General features: G+C 32.4%; 1 protein-coding gene across 4 annotated transcripts in view; it reads left to right on the top strand.

Annotated features, from left to right (window-relative positions):
* The window catches only part of CSMD3 (CUB and Sushi multiple domains 3), a 1,160,406-nt gene that overhangs the window by 613,261 nt on the left and 525,146 nt on the right, over positions 1-21,999 (top strand). For all 4 annotated transcript variants that reach the window (XM_027574671.2, XM_027574666.2, XM_027574669.2 and 1 more), the window contains one exon: positions 317-429. In XM_027574671.2, the coding sequence (XP_027430472.2) occupies positions 317-429 (113 nt within the window). The remainder of the gene's footprint in view (positions 1-316; positions 430-21,999) is intronic.

The following is a 21,999-nucleotide window of genomic DNA, read 5'->3' as shown; positions in this document are numbered from 1 at the left end:
TATTTTAGATACTCTTTTCTTTTCAGTTCAAAAAGAAGTATAAGATTCGCGGATAGTCTAAAATTTAGTATCTTGCCTGAGGGTTTATGAAAGACCTAACCTAGTTAAACGTACGAAATGGTACTTACTTATAATAAATCTTGATCACTAAATTGTGCTGTTTGTTCTATTACATCAATGCATAGTTTTGCAAGTTTATCTGACAGTTGTTTTTTTCTAGCCAAGAAAGTATTGAGAAACAGTTCTGTCTCATAATTTGCATTCAGAGAGTGTTTTAATAGCCCATTTCTCTCTTCTCCGTCCATCTCTTTTTTAGGCTGACTGGAAGCTTTGTGCCAGACTTGATAGTGAGCATGAGTAGCCAAATGTGGCTGCACCTTCAAACAGATGAAAGTGTCGGATCTGTTGGCTTCAAGGTTAACTACAAAGGTAATGATGAATTGCTACTATGGGAAATATGTTATCTTAATACCACCAGAGAATACTTTTAAATTCAAGTTTAATTGCATCTATGAAACAAAAGTTTCCCAAAACACAAGCAAGAATATATTCTAACAAAATACTCCTCTTTTTCAATTAACTATAAATGTTGATTTCACTCTCTTTGAGTAAACATAGACCTACCTTTCTTTCCCCCTTACAATGTGTCTATTTTGCACTCCTCATTTCTTCCCCAGTCCACTGTACTATCCCTATGTATTAGTCACTCTGGACTCCTAGCCTTTCCCAGAATAGACAATGTAACTTTATATACTTTATACAATTTGCCTGGCAAAAATAATATACTAATTATTTAATACTTAAAGTAAAGGACTTAATTCCTCCAAGAATCCAAGGTACCATTTTTTGAGGGGGTTAGAGGGATCGACCAGTTATTCTCTCAGATCAAATACATGGTTTTGGTGTTCAAATTATCAATTCCTATGTAAGTCATAGACCACAGATGTGCTAAATTGCTACTGCCCACCCAGTGTTGGTAATGATGCAGACTGATGTTAATTACCTGTGCACAACAAAATATTTTGTTTTAGTTCCATTTATAAGAGATAGAGGCAAGTGTTATAAAATCATAAATATCCTTGACATATGATGAACTGTGATTAAACTCAAATAGAGACAAAGGAGATATACACACACACTATTTATAAATATATGCTCACACATATATAGTGTGTGTGTACATAAGTGTACATATATATGAATATGTACACACTATATATATGAATATATACACACTGTATATATATGAATATAGAATTCTGACTGAAAAAATAGTAAATGTTAATAAATTCAATTGAAATCTATACCTTAAGAGATGAAAATGTATAAGAAACCATCAGAAGATTATGTGGCTTGATTTTATCATTTCTGTTATGGTAAAACTCATTATTCTCTACCTTCTCAATTTCAACAACAGCTGTGTAAAATTCTCTTACTTACATAATAATAATTTTTAATCAGTTTCCTTTTCCAAACATTGGCTTGCCATGCCTTTGTATCTGGACACATGGAACTGAATGCATGATGTTGTCAGGGAGACAGAAAACAGGCATCCTGTGCTTTTAACTTGTGACTAAATTTGGCACTATATTAATTTGAATAGTTCAGGAAATCTGTATAAATGTCAGTTAAAAAAATAAAAAGGTTACCCTGATTATCATTTTAAATATGCCCCTCCTCCATTTAAAAACCCACATCTATCCTCAGTAAATAAAACAAAATTACATTTAAAGAATAGTCAGCTTTTGTTGAAAGTATCTATGTTTTGATGTGTTGATTTAAAAAAAAAAATTCCACTCTAAATGGCTAAAGGAAACTGTCATCCTTATATTCCTCTTGGTTTTATTATTTTCTTCACCCTGTGAAGATTACCTGTCAGAGAACCTACAGTTGTTTAAACCTTAGAAACTATATTAATCATTAATGATAAAGCTTCAACAAAGAGCACAGTTATAATAAAGCTCATGGACATGTCGGAGCAGTAGGGGAGTTCTATCAATATTCACAAAGCTCTCCACTCTGCTGCAGTTCAAGAGCTGAAGTACATGGTAAAGTAGCACAATTAAACATTATTTTGTTTTCTTTCTGCTCAGTTTTCAACAAATAGTTAAAAAAAAATCCTAAGGATCTGCTATGTGCTGGCTTCTGAATGAATTGTTGAATATAGGAAGAACAGCCAGGTATTATCTCTCAGGGAAATCATGATATAGTGACAGAGAAAAACATACCCAACTATTTAAGCACAAGTATCTACAGAGATGAGATAGCTGAAACCAACATAGGCGATTCTTAGTGAATGATGCGCTTATTCTTCACCCTCCCTTCAATCTATTCTAATCCAAGGTCCACACTGTGAATGGTGCTCTCCAGCAGCAGAAAAATGTCATATTACACTTCTGCTGTAGGTGTTTCCATACTTTTCATTGCTTAGAGATAAGGTCCACAACCTTGATTCGTCTTATCTTCCAGCTTTCTTCACGCTTTTTCTTTCTACAGTACAATTTTATCGAATTTTCTGTAATTCTCCATCCCAGCAAATTGTTTCATAACTCTCCTCTCTGGACATTCAGACAATTCCTCTGGATTCTCTATTCTTATTTAAATAGCATCACATCACTCATCCTTCAGGACAAAATTCAAATATTTCTTCTGTGAAGACTTTCTTAACTCCACTCATCACAAAATAACATTTTCTCTGCTGTATAAGACCTGTGTCAGATATATACTATATTACCAGATGGAAATATGTCATATCTATTTTCATATTTCCATTAGCAACCCTTTGCTATGTCATGATAAGTGATTAGTAAAGCTGAACAAATGATTTAACATGTATAATGTGATATAATATAGGGAAAAGTATGTCCTTAAAGATTTAGTTTACCATGATTTTTTTTCCTACTGTGAAAATCATATTTTTGCATTCTCCATAATTTAAAACCTGAACTCAGAGTTGAAGCAGGGTTCATTTTGAGAAGTTTCAAATTTTGATGTGCAGATAGCTTTAGCAACTTTGCCTACTAAAAATAATTTTCATAATTACCATGCTCTCTGTTAAGTAGTGTGTTGGTTCTAAATGGAACACCTGCTAAAAAACCTTCCCAGATTTTATCTAAAGATATCTTCTTTTTCTCATCTGTAGATTTTGCATGAGATAGCACTGACTGTAAATCTCCTGTAAATTAAATATGTATTTTTTGGTATATTTTATTTTTTTAATTTTAAAGGTAGCAACTAAATTATGTAACTAGAGTTTCTTTTTTACAATGTATTTTAATTCTTAAATTGTGTTTTGCTAGTTGCCTAGGACCATGCTTTTGAAACTTTCTTTAAAAGAAAATAAGTTTTCAAATGAAATCTCCTTTTAGAAACCCAAAATAGAAAAAAAAAATTAAAAGCTGGGCTGCTCTGATGGAAGGTCAGGAAGGAGGATTGGCATCCCCCAATGGTCAGACTGCCCCTCATTCCCTCTGAGTATAGGGAAACCTTAGGGCTCCAAAAAACTCAGTTTGAAAATGACCTTTCTTTTTTTTTTTTTAAGACCATACTATTGACTGAGAGACCAAAAATGTATCTATGAATATAAAATGATACATAATTGCCTAATTAAGTTGTCATTATCTTTAGAACTTCAGCTTTAATCTTTGGAACTATCAGTGCTTTATTCTATAGAATTTGGACAGTAACTATCTTAAACTATAAAGAGGCAACAAATGTTGCAAATCAAGAAAATAGTTCTTTATTATAAATGTAATTCATTCTTATTCAATTAAAATTCATTTAATATTTATTATGTACATGAAAGTATGCTGATTACTGTGTGCAAAAGCAGAAATGAATAAATTACCACTGTAATCTTAAGAAGTTTAATGATATTCCTTACTTGTTAAAACCAGTGATGTCCATATTGGGGTATAACAAAACAGCTAATCTGCTCTGTAGGAGATTTATGAGTTTGCCAAAGTTATGATTCAAGATATGACACTAGGTGTTCCTGCTAAAAGGGAAGAATAACCTAGCTATTTATCCTGCTCCATTAGCCTCAGAAACATTACATTTTTTTCTTGTTTTATATTGTCATTATTTCAAATGCATATTAACCAGAAAGGAAGATAGTTTTTTCCACTGGAACTATTAGCATCCATTAACACTGCACAACTTTTTTAATGTATTTTCATCTTCATCTGAGAAAACCTAAGCAACATTAAAAGGATAATTAATAATTACCAAGAACTTTGTATATTGCAATCACTTTACCTGCATTAATTCATTATATCTCATTAGAACTCTGAGAGGTATCAATTTTAACTCAATTTAACAGATCTGAAAACCAACTAGGGTGTAAGCACTATGATGATAAGAAGTTGGTCTGTTTTGTTTACTGTTATAATTCTCAGTACCCAGCTCAATGCCTAACACATAATAACCATTCGATAAATATTTGTGGAATGTGTGAGTGAATGGACATGAGTATCAGATCATTAACTTACTGCAGAGCCTAGATGAGACTCTAAGTTTGTTGACTTCATGATGCTCTCTATTATACAATATTACATCCTATATAGATGTTAAGTGTTTTGAGGAAGCAGAAACCTTAAAGCCTAAAGACAAGTTGAAGACCCTGATCAGTGTAAAAAAATAGGAAGGCACCACAAGATTGAGTTAAACTACTGAGCTCCCATTGTCCCATCAGCCACACATAAAAAACACATATATACAACAAAAGCTACCTGATTTCAAATGTCTGTACATTTTTATTTCCATATGGTAACTTTATATTCTTTAGAAATATTTGGTAAGAGAGCTTAAAGTCCATGGCAGAAGCATATAAAGAAAAATCTCCAGCTTTCATAGAGTTCTGAAAGTGACATCATTTGCTGCTTCCAGAAATCAGATATTGTAATTATTTGACTGATTTTCAGTTGTGTGATGGAGTGCATTCTCAACAATATAGTGTTAATAGCACTTGTTGAGTCCTCACATACTGTTTTAAACACATGCATCATCTCATTTAATCAACTGCAGCAAACCTGTAAGGTAGGTAATATTAGCCCTATTGTATGGGTATTGTATGGATGAAGAAATTGAGGCAGAGCAAATTAGGTAATTCGTTCGAGATCACATGGCTAGTGTGTGGCAAAATTAAGCTATGACTGTGAACTCTATGTTTTAAGACTGCTGCCTTTTAGAAACATATTATTTATATAAATCTTAGCTTAAATTTAAGTTTATTTAGATATTTAAATATTAAAATAACTCTCAACTAGAGTACATGGCCAGAATTTAAAATTTTGATGAAGTCATCTGCTTTTATGGGATGACCTAAAATTTTGAAGTGGAACATTTTCATGAAAGATGATTATTTTATTTAAACATTTAGAATCATTAATTTTTATGGTTTAAAGTGAACTGACATTCCCTTTCTTGCCTTGTGGAACTGAGGAATAGAAATTCCATTATTTGTCAAATGCAAGTTTTTACTAATAAGGGCATATGCCAGAGATGAGATGGATTGATACCAAAGATTTGAAAATAAGACAATCATCAGACAAGTGTTTAACCCAAACTGAAGTTCACATTTAATAAAAACAAACAAAAAACTTATCTTCTTGAAAATGCATATTTAATGCTGGAGGTGTCATTTTTTTTAACCTATCAAATAATGTTTTGGGAGGTTAATTAGAACATTTCATAGATAGCTTCTGATGATAATTTAATTTATACAGAAAAATCTTAACCAACAATTCAGGCATATAGATTTTATATTTTTATGTTTATAAGAGCATATTTTTCTTCCCTTTTTCTCCCACTGTTTTCTCTCTCTTTCTCTTCTTTTACCTTTATTTTGGTATACTGTACGTATTACTTTCCATCTGCTTTTCATTATATCATAACTGTTTTTCCAGTCAATTTGTTTGGATAGGTGGCCTTCATCTAATGACTATACGATAGCCCACAAAATGTACACACTGTAATTAAACATGAATCAATAGTCATTTGGGTCATTGTCTTTATCATGATATTAAAATGTTGAAATACATATTCTTGTACAAGTATCCATACATTTTCTTCTTCTTCTCTTTTTTTACTAAGGAAACAGATTTTGAAAATAGTATGTACATTTAAATAAGTAATGCATCTTGAATAATTATTTCCTAAATTTTATATTTTCCCTTTCCCAGAAGTGTAAAAAGGAGGCTTTTCCCTACAAGCTAAAGAGGAATACTACTAATCTGTTAGGTGTTTGCCAATCTGACATGTTATAAATGCGGTATTACTGAATTTAATAGCTACAAGTTTGTTGATCATCTTGTCATAGATTTATTAGCCACTTGGACTTCATCCTCTTTGAAATTTTTCAGCTTCATGCTCTTTGGAAGGCATTATTAATGGTCACGATTTATCTACTTTTCCCCTAATTCGGGGTCAACAGAGAATTATACTTTACTGTCCTCTTGAAGTGAAATGTGGCCATGTGATGACTAAAATATGAATAAGTGACTGTAGTCACTCCCAGGCCAAAGCATTGAATTACATTGGTGTTCTCTCTCAAAAGGAAAAAGAAGGCAATATCTTCCAGGTATACAGCTACAAATTGATGTTGCTTTCTTCAGTTTGTGTTCCTGAGGGAGTATGGAGCATAGAGGTCCCCACCCCACCCCATCTCCCAAACTACACAGCATAAGTAGCATGAGCGTGAGGTGCCTGGGTAGCTCAGTTGGTTAAGCCTGCCTCTTGGTTTCCGCTCAGGTCATGATCTCAGGGTGGTGAGATCCCGCCCCCGCTTGAGTTTCTTTCTCCCTCTCCCTCTGCCCCTCCCCCACTTGCGAGTGTGTGTACTCTCTCTCTCTCTCAAATAGATAAATAAATCTTTAAAACAATAAGTGGCATGAGCAAAATATAAACGGTTTTGTTAAACCTCTAGAATCTCTGGGTTAATTTGTTAGTCCAGCATAACCTAGTATATCCTTATGGATATACACATTAAGTTAGCCCATTCTTGCTTAGTCTTTGTACTCATAACAAGTTGTAGGCATTTGGGGCACATAAAGGGTATATCCCTTAGTTTGTTCATACACTGCAAATATTTTCTTTCAGTCTATTTTGATTCGATGAAATTGAAATAATACCAAGTTTTTGGTTTCTTCGTTCTATCAAATTTATCATTCCTTTTATTTATGGCATTTCTTCTTGTATTTGTGTTGTGCATCTTTTAAATATTTAATAAATAATATAGATTTATGAATAATTTATAAATAATATATTAAATATAAATACAATGAATATAATATATAAATATAATATTTTATTAAAGTTAATATATATATATAACATTTTAAACTTTAATTCATCTGGAATTTATGTATTTTGACTGGGTATTTTCTTTTAGATGTAAAGACAATTTTGCCAACAATGTTATTAATTAGGACATTTTCCCACAGAATTGAAATGTGTTTATCACATAAAAGGTTTTTATATACGCCTGGATGCATTTAACTATTTTTTTCTGCTCAAACCAGACTGCTTCAATTTCACTAGTTTTAAGGTTTTCTTTTTAAAATATTTTGTGGGAAGAGTTTCCTGCTATGATTTTTCTATTTCAAATTTCCATGACAATTCTTGTACACTTAACTTCCATCTATATTGTAAAATACTTTTGCTGAATTAGTTGTGAATTTTTATTAGAATTGCATCAATTTTATATATTGCTTTGGTCTATATTAGTATAAATATGTAATGTCTTCTCATTATGTCATCTTTTGTCTTCTCAGATTTAAAATTTATGGGTTTTTCTTATTTAGTGCAGTCTCTTTTTCATTCATGATAGCTTTATTTCTAACTCGTTCCTACTTTTTTGGTGGATTGTAGTAGGATTTATAACTGATTAGAAAGAACTGTTTTTTATTTTTATTATTATATTTCTATTATAAAGAATAGTTGATTTTTGTATATCTGTGTAGTTTTTAGCTATATTAATTAATGCTTATTAATTTAATTCTTTGATAATTAGGCATTTTAACTGTGGGAAGTCACTATGAGCAAATTATAAGAAACCCCACTAATACTGTCATAAATATGGTTTATTATTCTCACCTGACATGTCTGGGAGAAGAGTAGATCTGATGTTGGATGACTGCTTTACATTGCCATTTGAGACTCAGGTGCTTCCCTTCATTCCCTCCAGGTTCCTTAGCATATCTGTGTTTATCCCCAAAGTAGTATCAACATTGTTGCCAGAGGTCTACTGCAGGAACAGATTGGAATTCCCAAAACTATATTAAATTATAGTAAGAGAGCTAGCATTTCTGTCCCGTTCTTCTTTGGATGAAAATGACTTTGGTATTTCAACATTTCACATGATATTTGACACAGATATGTAGAAAAGAGTCATTTTTTTTTTTTACCAAATCTGCATAGTTCCTTCTCAGTCCTATTTTATTCTGAGTTTTTATTAAGAATAGCTGATAAAGTCACTTTTCTCCATTCATTGACACAAGTGCATATTGAACTACGTCACTCCTTAAACTGTGTTCATAGGTATCCTGATGCTGGAATAAACTACTATTCCTGCATAAAATCTTCTTGAGCATGGTTTCTGAACTTTTAATACACTCTCAGATTCAATTTACTAATAATTTGATTACAACTTTTGCATCTAATCAAATGCATGAATTAGACTATCGTTTCTTTTTATGCTAGTTTTATGATAAGGGAGTTTCACAGACTGTGTCAGGGAGTTTGTCAATGCTCTGGAATAGTCTGAATAACATACGTTTGAGAGTAAGAGAGAACTTAACTATAAAATCATTTGGACATTTTTTACTTAAAGGTAAAAATATTTAATTGTTTTCTTTGGCTATAACTCTCTTCATATCTCTTCTTGGATTAAAGTTGTTTTTATATTTTGTTAGACTGTTTTCTAAGTTATGAAATAGATAATAATTTCAAAATGTATTGACATTCCCTATGTACTTTATTTTTTTAAGAAATCCAGCTTTTTCTAGTATATATTAATTCCACGGAGTAGATTTTCCCCCTCTCTGTCTGAATCTGTTTTTCTGCTTGCCGAGCAACCCTTGCATATTTTTTCCTACTAACGGAGCTACTGTAGGCTTTAACCTTATCTCTTCCAATTCTGTATAGAACTATAGGTTTGGGCTGAACTAATCAAAATTCCCTTTGATACAGTTATCAGTCCAGGACCCAGGGCAATTTATATAGATTCTGGTTGAAAGGAAATCTCCTCTGAGATTGTAAACCTTAAGGATCATTTAACTTGTGCTAGTGGGGACCAACTTTTTTTGCCCTATATCAATAAATTGCCAATAGAGACAAGGCAGGATCAACAAATGGAAAGAATGGAAAACAGTACTGTGGGCATAATTGAAACTCCTAACCATCTGAAGGGAACACTAGACCTTGATTTATCCAATCATATAAGACTATAAACTTCTCCTTGTTTATGCCATGGCTAGTTCAATTTCTATCACTTATAACTAAATGAGCTCTGATTAACACACTCTCATCTCTTTGCTATTGAGTTCTTTCAACATAGAAAAAGGGGAAGATCTATATTACAAATCAGTGCTTTCAGAATTAAATATATTTATTTATTTTCACAACATATTAGCTTGGAAAACAATATGGATGGGTCTAAGAGAGTGTCTACTCATAGAAAGTAACATTTGAATAAATAATATTCAATATGTTCTTTGCTTTTTTAGGGGAAATGAAACAAAGAAATATTAGAGTTCTGTAATTTCTACCAACAGTCTGCATCCATAATGGAAAAAATTCTTCATTAATCCTAGTGTCTGTGCCTTAATGCCATCATTTATGAACTAAGTTTTGGTCCCAGTTTTCTTTGTCTTCAAATCATCAGAACAATTATGAGGTTGATTGAGATGATTTGAAAGTAGTGCCAATTCTTTGTTTTTGACATGATTAATTTGACACTGAGATATCTCTTGCTTAGCTATCACTGAAATAACTTTATGGGAATAATGGAAAAAATTGTGTAAAATATTTTTTATTCTTTTTGTATTAAAGTATAATCAATGTACAATGTTATATTAGTTTCAGGTGTAGAACATATTGATTTGGCAATTCTGTACATTGCTCAATGCCCAAAGTGAGTGTCACCATCTGTCACCATCCATTATTAAAATATTGTGGACTATATTCCCTAGGATGTACTTTTTATCTCTGTGACTTATTTATTTTATAACTGGAATTTTATGCCTCTGTTTAGCCCATCCCCCCACCCACTTTCCCTCTGGCAACCAGTAGTTTGTTCTCTGTATTTAAGAGTCTGTCTGTTTTTTGTTTGTTCGTTAGTTTTGTTTGGTTTTAGATTCTACATGTAAGTAAAATCATATGGTATCTGTCTTTCTCTGTCTGACTGATTTCACTTAGGATAATACCCTCTAGGTCCATCTATGTTGTCACAAATGGCAAGACCTCATCCATTCTTGTGATATATTCCACTGTGTATGTATGTATACACATCTTTTATATTCATTCATCAATTAAGGGGCACTTGATTTGGGTTGTCTATTGTAAATAATGCTGCAATTAATGTAGGAGTGTATTGTTATTTCTTGTCTTTTTGATACTAGCCATTCTGACTGATGTGAGATGATATTTATATCTTATTTTTTTTAGTAGGCTCCACCTAACTTAATTTAGTTAGGCTCCACTCCCAGTATGAAGCCCAATGCAGGGCCTGAACTCATAACCCTGAGATCAAGACCTAAACTGAGCTCAAGAGTCAGACCCTTAACTGACAGAGCCATCCAAGTGCCCCTAGTGTGAGATGATACTTCTTTGTGATTTTTATTTGCATTTTATTGATGATTACTGATGTTGAATATCTTCTTATGTGGGCGCCTGGGTGGCTCAGTTGGTTAAGCGACTGCCTTCGGCTCAGGTCATGATCCTGGAGTCCCGGGATCGAGTCCCGCATCGGGCTTCCTGCTCAGCAGGGAGTCTGCTTCTCCCTCTGACCCTCTTCCCTCTCATGCTTTCTATCTCTCATTCTCTCTCCCTCTCAAATAAATAAATAAAATCTTAAAAAAAAAAAAAGAATATCTTCTTATGTGTCTGTGGACCTTTGATATATCTTCTTTGGAAAAAAAAAATGTCTATTTAGGTGCTCTACCATTTTTTAATGGGATTGTTTTTTCTTTTCTTTTTTCCTTTCTTTTCTTTTTTTATTTGTTTTGTTTTGTTTTGGTGTTGAGTTATTAACCCCTTATCAAATGTAACATTTGCAAATATCTTCTCCCATTGAATGGATTGCCTTTTTGTTTTGTTAATGATTTTATTTGCTGTGCAAAACTTTTTATTTTTAGTGTACTCCCAGTAGTTTATTTTTGCCTTGTTCCTCTTGACTTAAGAGACATATCCATAAATATGTTGCTAAGGCCAATTTCCAAGAGATTACTGCTATGTTTGCTTTTAGGATTTTTATGGTCTCAGGTCTCACATTTAGGTCTTTAATCCGTTTTGAATTTATTTTTGTGTATTGTATAAGAAAGTGGTCCAATTTCATTCTTTTGCATGTAACTGTCCAGTTTTCCGAGCACCATTTATTAGAAAAAAATAAAACCGTCCTTTCCACATTGTATAATCTTGCCTCTTTGTCATAGATTAGTTGACCATATAAATGTGGGTTTATTTGTGGGCTGTCTATACTGTTCCATTGATCAATGTGTCTATTTTTGTGCCAGTACCATACTGTTTTGATTACTATAGCTTTGTAATATACCTTGAAACCTGGGTTTGTGATACCTCCAGCTTTGTTTTTTTTCAAGATTGCTTTGGCTATTTGAGGTTTTTTATATAAATAGGTATAAAAAATAGAACTGAAACAATTGGATAGTCCCATGCCAAAACAAAAAACCTTCAACACTGATCTTATACCATATACAAAAATTAACTTGAAAGGATTATAGACCTAAATATAAAAGCTAAAGCTATATAACTTTTGGAAGAAAACATAGAAGTAAAGTATAGTTACCTTAGTTTAGGGTTAATATTCTTAGAAGACCAAAAGCATTTTATATGTTATAGATTAAATATTTAAATCCTCACAAAATTAAATGCTAAAAGCCTAACCCTAGAATGATGGTATTTGAAGATGGGGCTTTAGGGAGGTAATTAGGTTGAGATGAGCTCATGAGAGTGAGATCCTCATAATGAGATTAGTATCCTTATAAGAAGCAGCACTGGAGAGCCTATTCTTTCTTTCCAAGCACTTGCACTGAGAAAAGCCTTAGTAAGCACACAGAGAGAAGAAGGCAGCTGTCTGTAAGCCAGGATGAGACTCCTCACCAGCACCTGACTATGCTGGTACCCTGACATTGGAATCTCAATCTCGGAAACTGAAAGAAAAACATTTCTGTTGTTTAAGTCACTCGGTTTATGGTATTTTATAATAGCACCCCAAGTCAAGAAGACATTAAAGAAGAAAATAATTGATAAATTGGACTTCATCAAAATTAAAAACATTTGGTCATCAAAGGAACTGTTTAAGAAAATGAAATCAAACTACAGACTGGAAGGAAATACTTGCAAATATATGTATGTAGAAGGAACCTGTCTCCAGAATATATAATGAATCTTAAGAATTGAGTAATAGAATAGAAAAATCCAATTTAAATTGAGTTAAAAAAATTTGACCAGACACTTGATGAAAGAAGACATACATATGGCTAAGAAGTATGACAAAAATGCTCACCATCACTGTTACTAAGTCTCTGCAAATTAAAACTGTGAGGAGATACCACTATATGCCCACTAGAATGGTGAAGATTAAAAAATATTGCCTTTCAGAAAGTGGAACAGCAGGACTTCTAAGATACACTGTTAGTAGAAAGATAAAATAATATAACCACTTTTGAAAATATTTTGCCAAGTTCCTTTTTTTTATTTAAATTCAATTAACCAATGTGTAGTACCTCATTAGTTTTTGATGTAGCGTCCAATGATTCATTAGTTGTGTATAACACCCAGTGCTCACCAGATCATGTGCAAGTTTCTTGAACACATGCCTAACATACAATCCCACCATTTCACTCCTAGACATTTGTCCAGTTGAAATGAAAGCAAATGTCTGGACAAAGACTAGAAAATACATGCAACAATATGGATGAAAATCAAAATCATCATGCTCACAAAAATAAAGTCAAAAAAGAAAACATACATTTTGCACGAATCTACTTATATAAAACTCTAGAAAATACAAACTAAAATTCATAGTAACAGAAGGCAAATTATGTTTTTTGGACTAAAAGGAAGGATGGTTGCTAAGGGTGGGTGATAGATATGATTACCTTCTGGGGGTGATAGGTATATTCATTGTCTTGACTATGGTGTTGGTTTCACTGGTATACACATATGTTAAAATTCATCAAAGTGCACCTTTTACATATGTGCAGTTTATTGTTTATCAATTGTATCTTAGTCAAAGTGTAAACAAATTTCTGTGTTAAAATTATCAAGTAATGTTTCAAAATGGACACTAATGTAAGCTGTGTTATTTTTAATGGTATTATTTTGAGAGAGCTAAGAAAAAAATATGAGTGAAATGTTTCAACAATTTTTTTCAAGTTTTATTTAAATTCTAGTTAGTTAACATACAGTATAATATTAGTTTCAGGTGTAGATTTAGTGATTCATCACTTAGATCAACAACTTTTTTTTTTTAAGTTTATATAACTAATATACCATTAGTGGAATGTTCTTTGTGTAAAATCTAAGATAAATCTCTCCCTCAGAATTTACTCCGGATTTAATCTTTATTTATTTGACACAGAGAGACACCACATGAGAGGGAACACAAGCAGGGGGAGTGGGAGAGGGAAAAGCAGGCTTCCCACAGAGCAAGGAGCCCGATGCAGAGCTCCAACCCAGGGATCATGATCTGAGCCAAAGGCAGCTGCTTAACGACTGAGCCACCCAGGAGCCCCTTAGATCAACAACTTTTGACAAAAAAGCAGAAACGTTTTATTCCAAATTGTTTTAGGAATAATCTCAGAATTTATTTTTAAAGTGGTTATACTTCGCAGCATTTAATTTTTTTTGAGGGTTACATCTATTACAAGCAATAGTGTCAGTGATATAATAGAGTTTATGAAAATAAAAATTTATACCTAAACAACAAATGAAGTGCTTACAATTGCATTCATTTCTTCCATTGTTCTTTAAAATACTCTTAGGCTTATGCAAAGTGGTACACGGTAAAAATTCATCATAATAAACCCCTTATTTCTCAGTCCTGGCAGTACATGCCTAAGAAAATTTAACTTGTTCTTGTAAGAAACTGAGACTTATTGAAACTGGAAACATCCTTCTTTATCTCTAATTATATGAGCTTTTTTTTTTCTTTTTTGTTCCATTTATATGAATTTTTTTCATCTCTTTATTAGGATATTTCTCCAGAAGTCACCATTTGTAGGATCCAGAAATTAAGCCTTGCTGTATTTCTGATTAGAGTTGGTTAAAAAAAGGAGTCTTCATCAAAATATATTTATTTAATGGAGAAATAATATCTGGTAAAAGAATTAATTGTGTGTGTACATTTTGGTTTATTTAGTCAGTACATTTAAACAGAGATCCTTCACAACCCATTAGTACACCCCACAATACTGACCACAGTTCAAATGAATAGCTCAATAAATATATCAAATTGTAATCTGCAAAAGAGCTCATTGAGATTAGTGTAAAGCCAAAACAGCTTTCAAAATGAAAGAATTACTATATTACACTTGGTTTTCAAATTTTTAACTCTAAAGATACTTTTTTAAAGCAGAAACTAACAATAATAAATAAAGATCTTTCAAGATTTTTTTTTGGAATTTATGAATCTCCTAAATCTTCCTGTATATTTTTTAGATTTCTAGTGCTAGAAAATCAAATTAGTGAAATAAAATTACATAAAGAATAGACATATCATTGTTTCATTTTGCAAATATTTTCTATTTATCCATATCCTGTCTTGTAACTCAACTGAATCCAACTTAATGAATCAAAATCATCTATAGAATATACTTAGATATGATATAATATTCTCTTTAAAAAGCATACTGTCAACAATAAAAATGTTTAATTATATTGAAAATAAAATTGAAGTTTCTAGTTTCTTAGGAAATAATTTGTCATATACTAACATAATATTAGTGTATTACAGAGTTATATTTCAATGTTTCTACAAACAGGTTGGAGTTTAAATTTATTCATGTAAATAACTATTTTCCTCTAGGTCATGTCATGTGTACCGCTGATTCAATATTTGCTGAAAGGACAGTTTCCATATCTGTAAAACAAGGAGATTGGACTAAATCATCCCTGCATTTCTTTTGAGTTCTAACATTCTCTTATTTGATAAATTAAATATTGATATATTCATTGTACTGTCCAAGAAGATTATACTTGATATCCATTCACTGTATTTAACTAATATACCATTAGCGGGATGTTCTTTGTGTAAAATTTAAGATGAATCTCTCCCTCAGAATTTACCTCAGATTTAATACTTTACTATCAGGTCTGTGAACACTGAACTAGTGAGCATCCTTGAGTTTTCCCATTACTGTGTCTTTTGAGATATCTCTTCTTTTTACATCATTTTTATTTTCTTTGTTGAAATCTCATAACCTGTAAAAAGTGGTTTCTCTTTCAAAAAAAAAAATACAAAGTCACACCTATTTTGTGTGGGATTTTCATGATAACATTTCAAACTGCCTCTCAGAATAAAGAGGGCTTTTAAGCATGACTCATGAAAACTTTTATATTAGAATAAGATTTATACTTTTTGTTCTTGCTATTTATTAGCTTAAAGGATTTTTAAATTTTATTTTACCTTCAATACATCAAGTTCCTTCACAAAACTGCTGCTCCTAAAATATCAAATTTAACTTTGTTTATCCCGATCTGCTATGGGAACTAAGCCCTTTGTTTCTACACCCCAGAAACAGAATGAGTGGCAGAACAGTAAAAGTAATATCAATTTTAAAATTTTCATGGAGTTTCAACTATGTGCCAGGCATTGTGGAGAGGACATGGTACATAGCAACAAATAAGAGACTTAGTCACTGATTTCAGTCTAGTGGGACAAAGACTGACACTTAACAAAAAAATTGCAAATGTGTAAGAATGAAAAACAGAATGTGCCTTTTGAAACAAAGCACTTAATGCAGGTTTCAAGGAGAAGGAAGAGGAGGTTAACTTGGACTGAGAACTGAGGCTAAATTAGGAGTTACTAAGGCTGGAAGCTGGGCAATATGATCAGTACATGAAGAAGATAAGTTCCTTTTGAGGAGCAGATAAGATTCCAGGATGTAAGATAAGAATGGACAGAGAGGGACCTGGGGAGTAGTCCTAGAAGAAGCTGGAGATGTACGAAGAGCAGGTCAGGCTTTTGTGCAGGAGCCATGATGAATACATTTTCCCCATGGAAGCAAATAATCACCCCACCAGCTTCCAAGTAAGCAGTTTTCTCTATTTTACTTTGAGGACAAGGACTGGTATTTATTTATTTTTTTTAAAAAATTGAATCATAGTGGCACCTGGGGGGCTCAGTTGGTTAAGCATCTGCCTTTGACTTAGGATATGATCCCAGGGTTCTGGGATCGAGCTCCCATGTAGGGCTCCCTGCTCAGCAAGGAATTTGCTTTTCTCTCTCCCTCCGCCCCTCCCCCTGCTCATGCTCTCTCTCTCTCTCTCAAATAAATAAAATAAAATAAAAATTGAATTGTAGAACATTCCAATTGAAAGAGACTTTTGAGGTAATTGAAACAAATATACTCATTTCTTCTAATGTAAGAAAATTGAGACCCAGAAAGATTGATTTTTCTCATAGTTACTTTAGGTAGGACCTGAGCCCAAAGTGGAACCATGAACTATTGCTTCTGATAGGGTCACTTTCCATTGTCCTGCATTACTTCACACTGCATTTCTCCATAGAACCAAGATATATATTTGGCTGTCTGATTGGCAAATACAGTTTAATGGTTCTACAAGACTTTTATCAAATAATCTATAATTATCACAATTTCTGATGAGAATAATGTATTTTTTCCTCAATGCCCATAATCATTTAGTTTTAAATGTGGTATATTGGTGATAATTGATGATATCCACCTTAATTGGAAAATACATTGTAAATCAAAGTGAAGAATCAATGCAAGTAGAAGAAACATTAGAGACTAAGATGTCATTTCTTATCTGTTATAAGCAGAAGGTAAGATATAAGATATGTGAGGTATTTAGGTTTTCAGAACTTGATTTTTAATGATAGAGGAGAGCAAAGTTTTTCTTCACTTGATTAAATAAAACCCCAATGTTATTTTTATCTTAACTGAGAAATCATGATAATTTTTATTCAGAATTTTGGAATAGGGCCAATCTGACTACGTGTAAAGTGGTACATATTTTTATAAATGATTTGTTTTCTAAATGTGGTATTGTATCATTTGATGGACACAATGGTAATGCTAGCCACCCCCAAGCTCATTAGTTTAAACAACAATCATTTATGTTCAAAACTCTGTATATATGCCGAACATGGGTTGATATAGGCTGAGTTTGGCTCTATGCATCATTCATTTTTCTGGGACCAGTGAACTAGCCCAGATATGGTCTTTTGACAAATTCAAAAGTGCATAGAATAAAAATTCAACCAGACATTTGTTTATAACTCTGCTAGCATCTTGTTTTTTAAAGTCCATTGACCAAATCAAATCGCATTGGCAAGCCCAGTTATAAGAGTCAGGTAAGTGAATTCTGCTCCCCTTCCCTCTCCACACCCCCCAAAAAGTGGGGAAGAGAGTGATGATTTTTAAATAATCTAATTTTCCACAAGGAGAGCCCTCATATCAATGAAAAGTATTGGTTGAACTACTACTGAGATCAATGTTTTAGATAGATTGATGATAGATGATGGATAGATGATAGATGATAGATAGATAGATAGATAGATAGATAGATAGATAGATAGATCTTCTGCCCTCAAGAAGACAGGCTAGTTTGGAATAAAATCACATAGTCTAACTTTTATAGTGATCTAAACAAGGTGATGTAGAACTAGCCTAAGTAGACAACTTCTAAAAGGAAAAGGAAAAGAGGAAGTGAGGATTAAAGAATTCTCTCCAAAAAAAGAAAAGAAGACACAACTTGGTGACAATAAATAAAGAAGATAAAGTAAGAAAATAGAGAGAGAGAGATGAGAATGTTCATAGTAGTCAAAACCTGCAGTATTTTTGGCCAGGAAATATTATTTCAATGCTACTGTGTATATCCTTCTTCATTGTAAATATCAAGAATGTTTACAGAATTTAAATATTTAACTCCCACAGTATGTTCTTTTCATGTAGAGTTTTAACAATAACATAAGAGGGATTGGAACATCTATAAAAAATTTTAATGAGGCTTTCCATTGAAAGAAACAATAGAAATATTTTGGCAAAATATACCAAATGAAAGTTGACTAGGAGGGCATTTTCCACATTTAATAAGGTGGTATCATTCAAGTGTTAAGATCATGGACTTTGAGTCACCCATGGCATGGTATTCAGCTCTGTTGCTTGCTCATTGGAGACACTGGGCAAGTATCTTAAGCTTTTGATGTCTCAGTTTTCTCATCTATAAATGAGAAAAATCATAGTTGTAACCTTACTGGAATGTTGTGAGAATTAATGAGAGAATGCATTTAAAGTCTTAACAAGCCTTATATTTTTATTATTATTTTTACATAGAATACATACTTATTATGTAGCTACATACAATTTTACATTATATTAAGATTTTATTATTTCACAATATGTGAATTATTCAAACACATTTCTATCATATTCTGGGAAGTGCAGCTTATATTTATTTAGTTTGTTTTCAAATAAATTGAATGTAGAAGAATATTTTAATGTGAACAAGTAGAATTTGAAATTAAAAACACATTACCACTTAAATTAACACCCCCTAAGATGATATACTTTTGTGTAAATCTAATAAATCTATACAATATCTATATGAGGTCACACACCTTACATATTTCACAAAAATTAACTCAAAATGGATTGTAGACCTAAATGTAAAATTCAAAACTCTACAACTTCTGGAAGATAACATTAAGAGAAACTCTAGATGACTTTGAGTATGGCAATGACTTTTTGGATCCAATACCAAAGACACAATCCATGAAATAAGTAATTGATAAGCTGAAATTTATTAAAATAAAACATGTTTGCTTTGCAAAAGACAATGTAAAGAAAATGAGAAGATGAGCTAAAGAATGGTAGGAAACATTTGTAAAAAATCCCACACCTGAGAAAGGACTCTTATTCAAAATATACAAAGAATTCTTAAAACTCAACAATAAGAAAATGAACTTCTCAATTTAAAAATAGGTAAAAGATTTGAACAGACACCTCACCAGTAAAGATATATAGAGGGAAAATAAGCATATGTAAATATGCTTCGCATCATATATGGTCAGGGAATTATAAATTAAAACAACCACTACACACCTATCAGAATGACTGAAATCCAAAACACAACACCAAATACTGGTGAGGCTGTGGAGCAACAGGAACACTTGTTAATTGTTGGTGGGGATGCAAAATGGTACAGCCACTTTGGAAGACAGTTGGCAGTTTCTTACAAAACTGAACATATTCGTATTATATAATCCAGCAATCATATTCCTTAGTATTTAACCAAATGAATTGAGAACTTATGTTCACATAAATACCGCACATGTATATTTATAGTGGCTTTATTTATAATTACCAAAGCTTGCAGCAACCAAGATGTTCTTTAATAGATGGATAAATAAATAATCTGTGATATATCTAGACAATGGAATATTATTTAGTGCTAAAAAGAAAGGAGCTATCAAGCTACAAAAAGACATGGAGGAAACTTAAATGCATATTAGTTAAGTGAAAGAAGCCAATCTAAAAAGGCAAGCTACTGTATGATTCCAACTATGTGACATTCTGGGAAGGGCAAAACTGTTGATAGAGTGAAAAGATAGGTGGCTGCCAGGAGTAAGGGCAGGTTGGGATGAATAGGAAGAATGCAGAGGATTTTTAGGGCAGTAAATCTATTCTGTATGGTACTACAATGGTGAATATATGTCATTATACCCTTGTCAAGACCCACAGAAAGTGCAACACCAAGACTGAACCCTAATGTAAATTGAAGACTTCAGAGGATGATGTATCTGTAAATCTTTAGTTGCAACAAATGTACTGTTGTGTTGCAGGATGCCAGTAGTGAGGGAGGCTGTGTGTGTGTGTGTGTGTGTGTGTGTAGGTGTGTAGTGGCAGAGGGTATAAGGGGACTCTGTATTTTCTGCTCAATTTTGCTGTCAACAAAAAACTTCTCCAAAATGTAAAAATTATTATTTTTTTAAAAAAATTTAAAATAGAACCTAATAGTACTACCAAAGATACCTAAAATATTTGTAAAATGATAGTATTTTGTATTAATAAAAGTTTTGAAAGCTTTAAGTGGTTAATCCCACTGATCTATTTAATATAGTTTTCTTATTTAGTCTACCACTCAACTTCCATGGCTGCTTTCTAGGCTAGAAAAAATAAATAAAGGAAGGAAGGCAGGAAGACAGGCAGGCAGGAAGGAAAACACCAACCTTCTGAGGGCATCAGTAAGCAGCATATCTGGCCAGTACCCTGAACTGTCATTCATATTGATTGTAGTCTTCACAACATTTCAGACTACATTAAGTTTATTTCAGAGGAAAAACTTTGACTCAAATTGACTTGCAAAACTACTCAAAATAAAAGTATTATCATTTTCTGCTTGATGTATTTCTGGTAGAAATAAGGAGATAGAATATTTTATCTCTCTTTAATTCAGTTGTGAAGCCAAGTACAGTGGTCACCAAGTTGGGGCATTTTCAAAGCAGTCCCTCAAACAGAAGAAAATGTATTTTCTTATGTTCCTTTGAAAAATAATAGACACTTGGATTGAATGATCTTTTTATAAATATCTCACTTTATGCTTTTTAAAAATAATCATGTTGTCTATATGTGCTGCCAATTTTTATGGTTCATAAAAAACATCATTAACAATGAATATTAATTAAGCACCAATCAGTATATGAATTTAAGATAACATTAAATGGATGTCCTGGAAATGACTCATACAATTATACAAATTCAACAACACATACACTGTAAAATGGAGTGTAAAATAGAAAATTACACTGGCAGCCAATATCTGTTTACATGAGGCATATATTTTTTTTTCTGTTCATGGTTTGTGTGCTGTGAAATTATGTGGGAAAGGAAATTTCATCTCCCTTCTACTTATGTAAAGAAACTGACAAAGCCTGGAAAAGTTTTCTGAATTTTGGCACATATTTAAAAAGATGTGTGATCATATTTGCATGTCTTATATTTTGGGGTGTAACATCTCCCCATGTGGGTTAGGGAAAAAATGTATAACCTTCTGACAATCTGATTCTTTGAGCTTAAAAGAAGCAAATGAAAGTGGAAAAATAAAATACCAATAAATGTGCAAAGTCTGTTCACATACTAAATCATCAGATCCAAAGCCACAGTTATGTTTAGGGTCCTTTTACAGAACAGGTTGGAAGGTCAATAAAAATGTAGGATGAGATTTGAAATAAATTAAATTACATTCTTATCATCAGTCTTTACACCAGTGAATCAAATAATGATCCTTACCCAAGGGCATATGTCTCAGTCATGTTGTAGAATTAGCAGACAAACAATTCTGAGGGAAATGTAATGAAACAATATAATGTTCATTGCTTTAAGACCGATGCATAACTTCTTTAAATTAATTTAAATGTTCACTAACATTCAAGAATATATAATAGGATTTTTGGTCAAGCTCACATTATCTCCAATCTGCTGCTTACAATGTGTTCTAAAGCAATTTTCCCATTTTGGGAGAGATCATCTTTAGGTATGCAGACAGGAGGAGATCAAGATCCAACAAAATGGAAAA

Source organism: Zalophus californianus, chromosome 4 (genome assembly GCF_009762305.2).
Source record: "Zalophus californianus isolate mZalCal1 chromosome 4, mZalCal1.pri.v2, whole genome shotgun sequence".
Classification (NCBI taxonomy): Eukaryota; Metazoa; Chordata; class Mammalia; order Carnivora; family Otariidae; genus Zalophus; species Zalophus californianus.
This window is presented reverse-complemented; position numbering and strand designations above follow the sequence as displayed.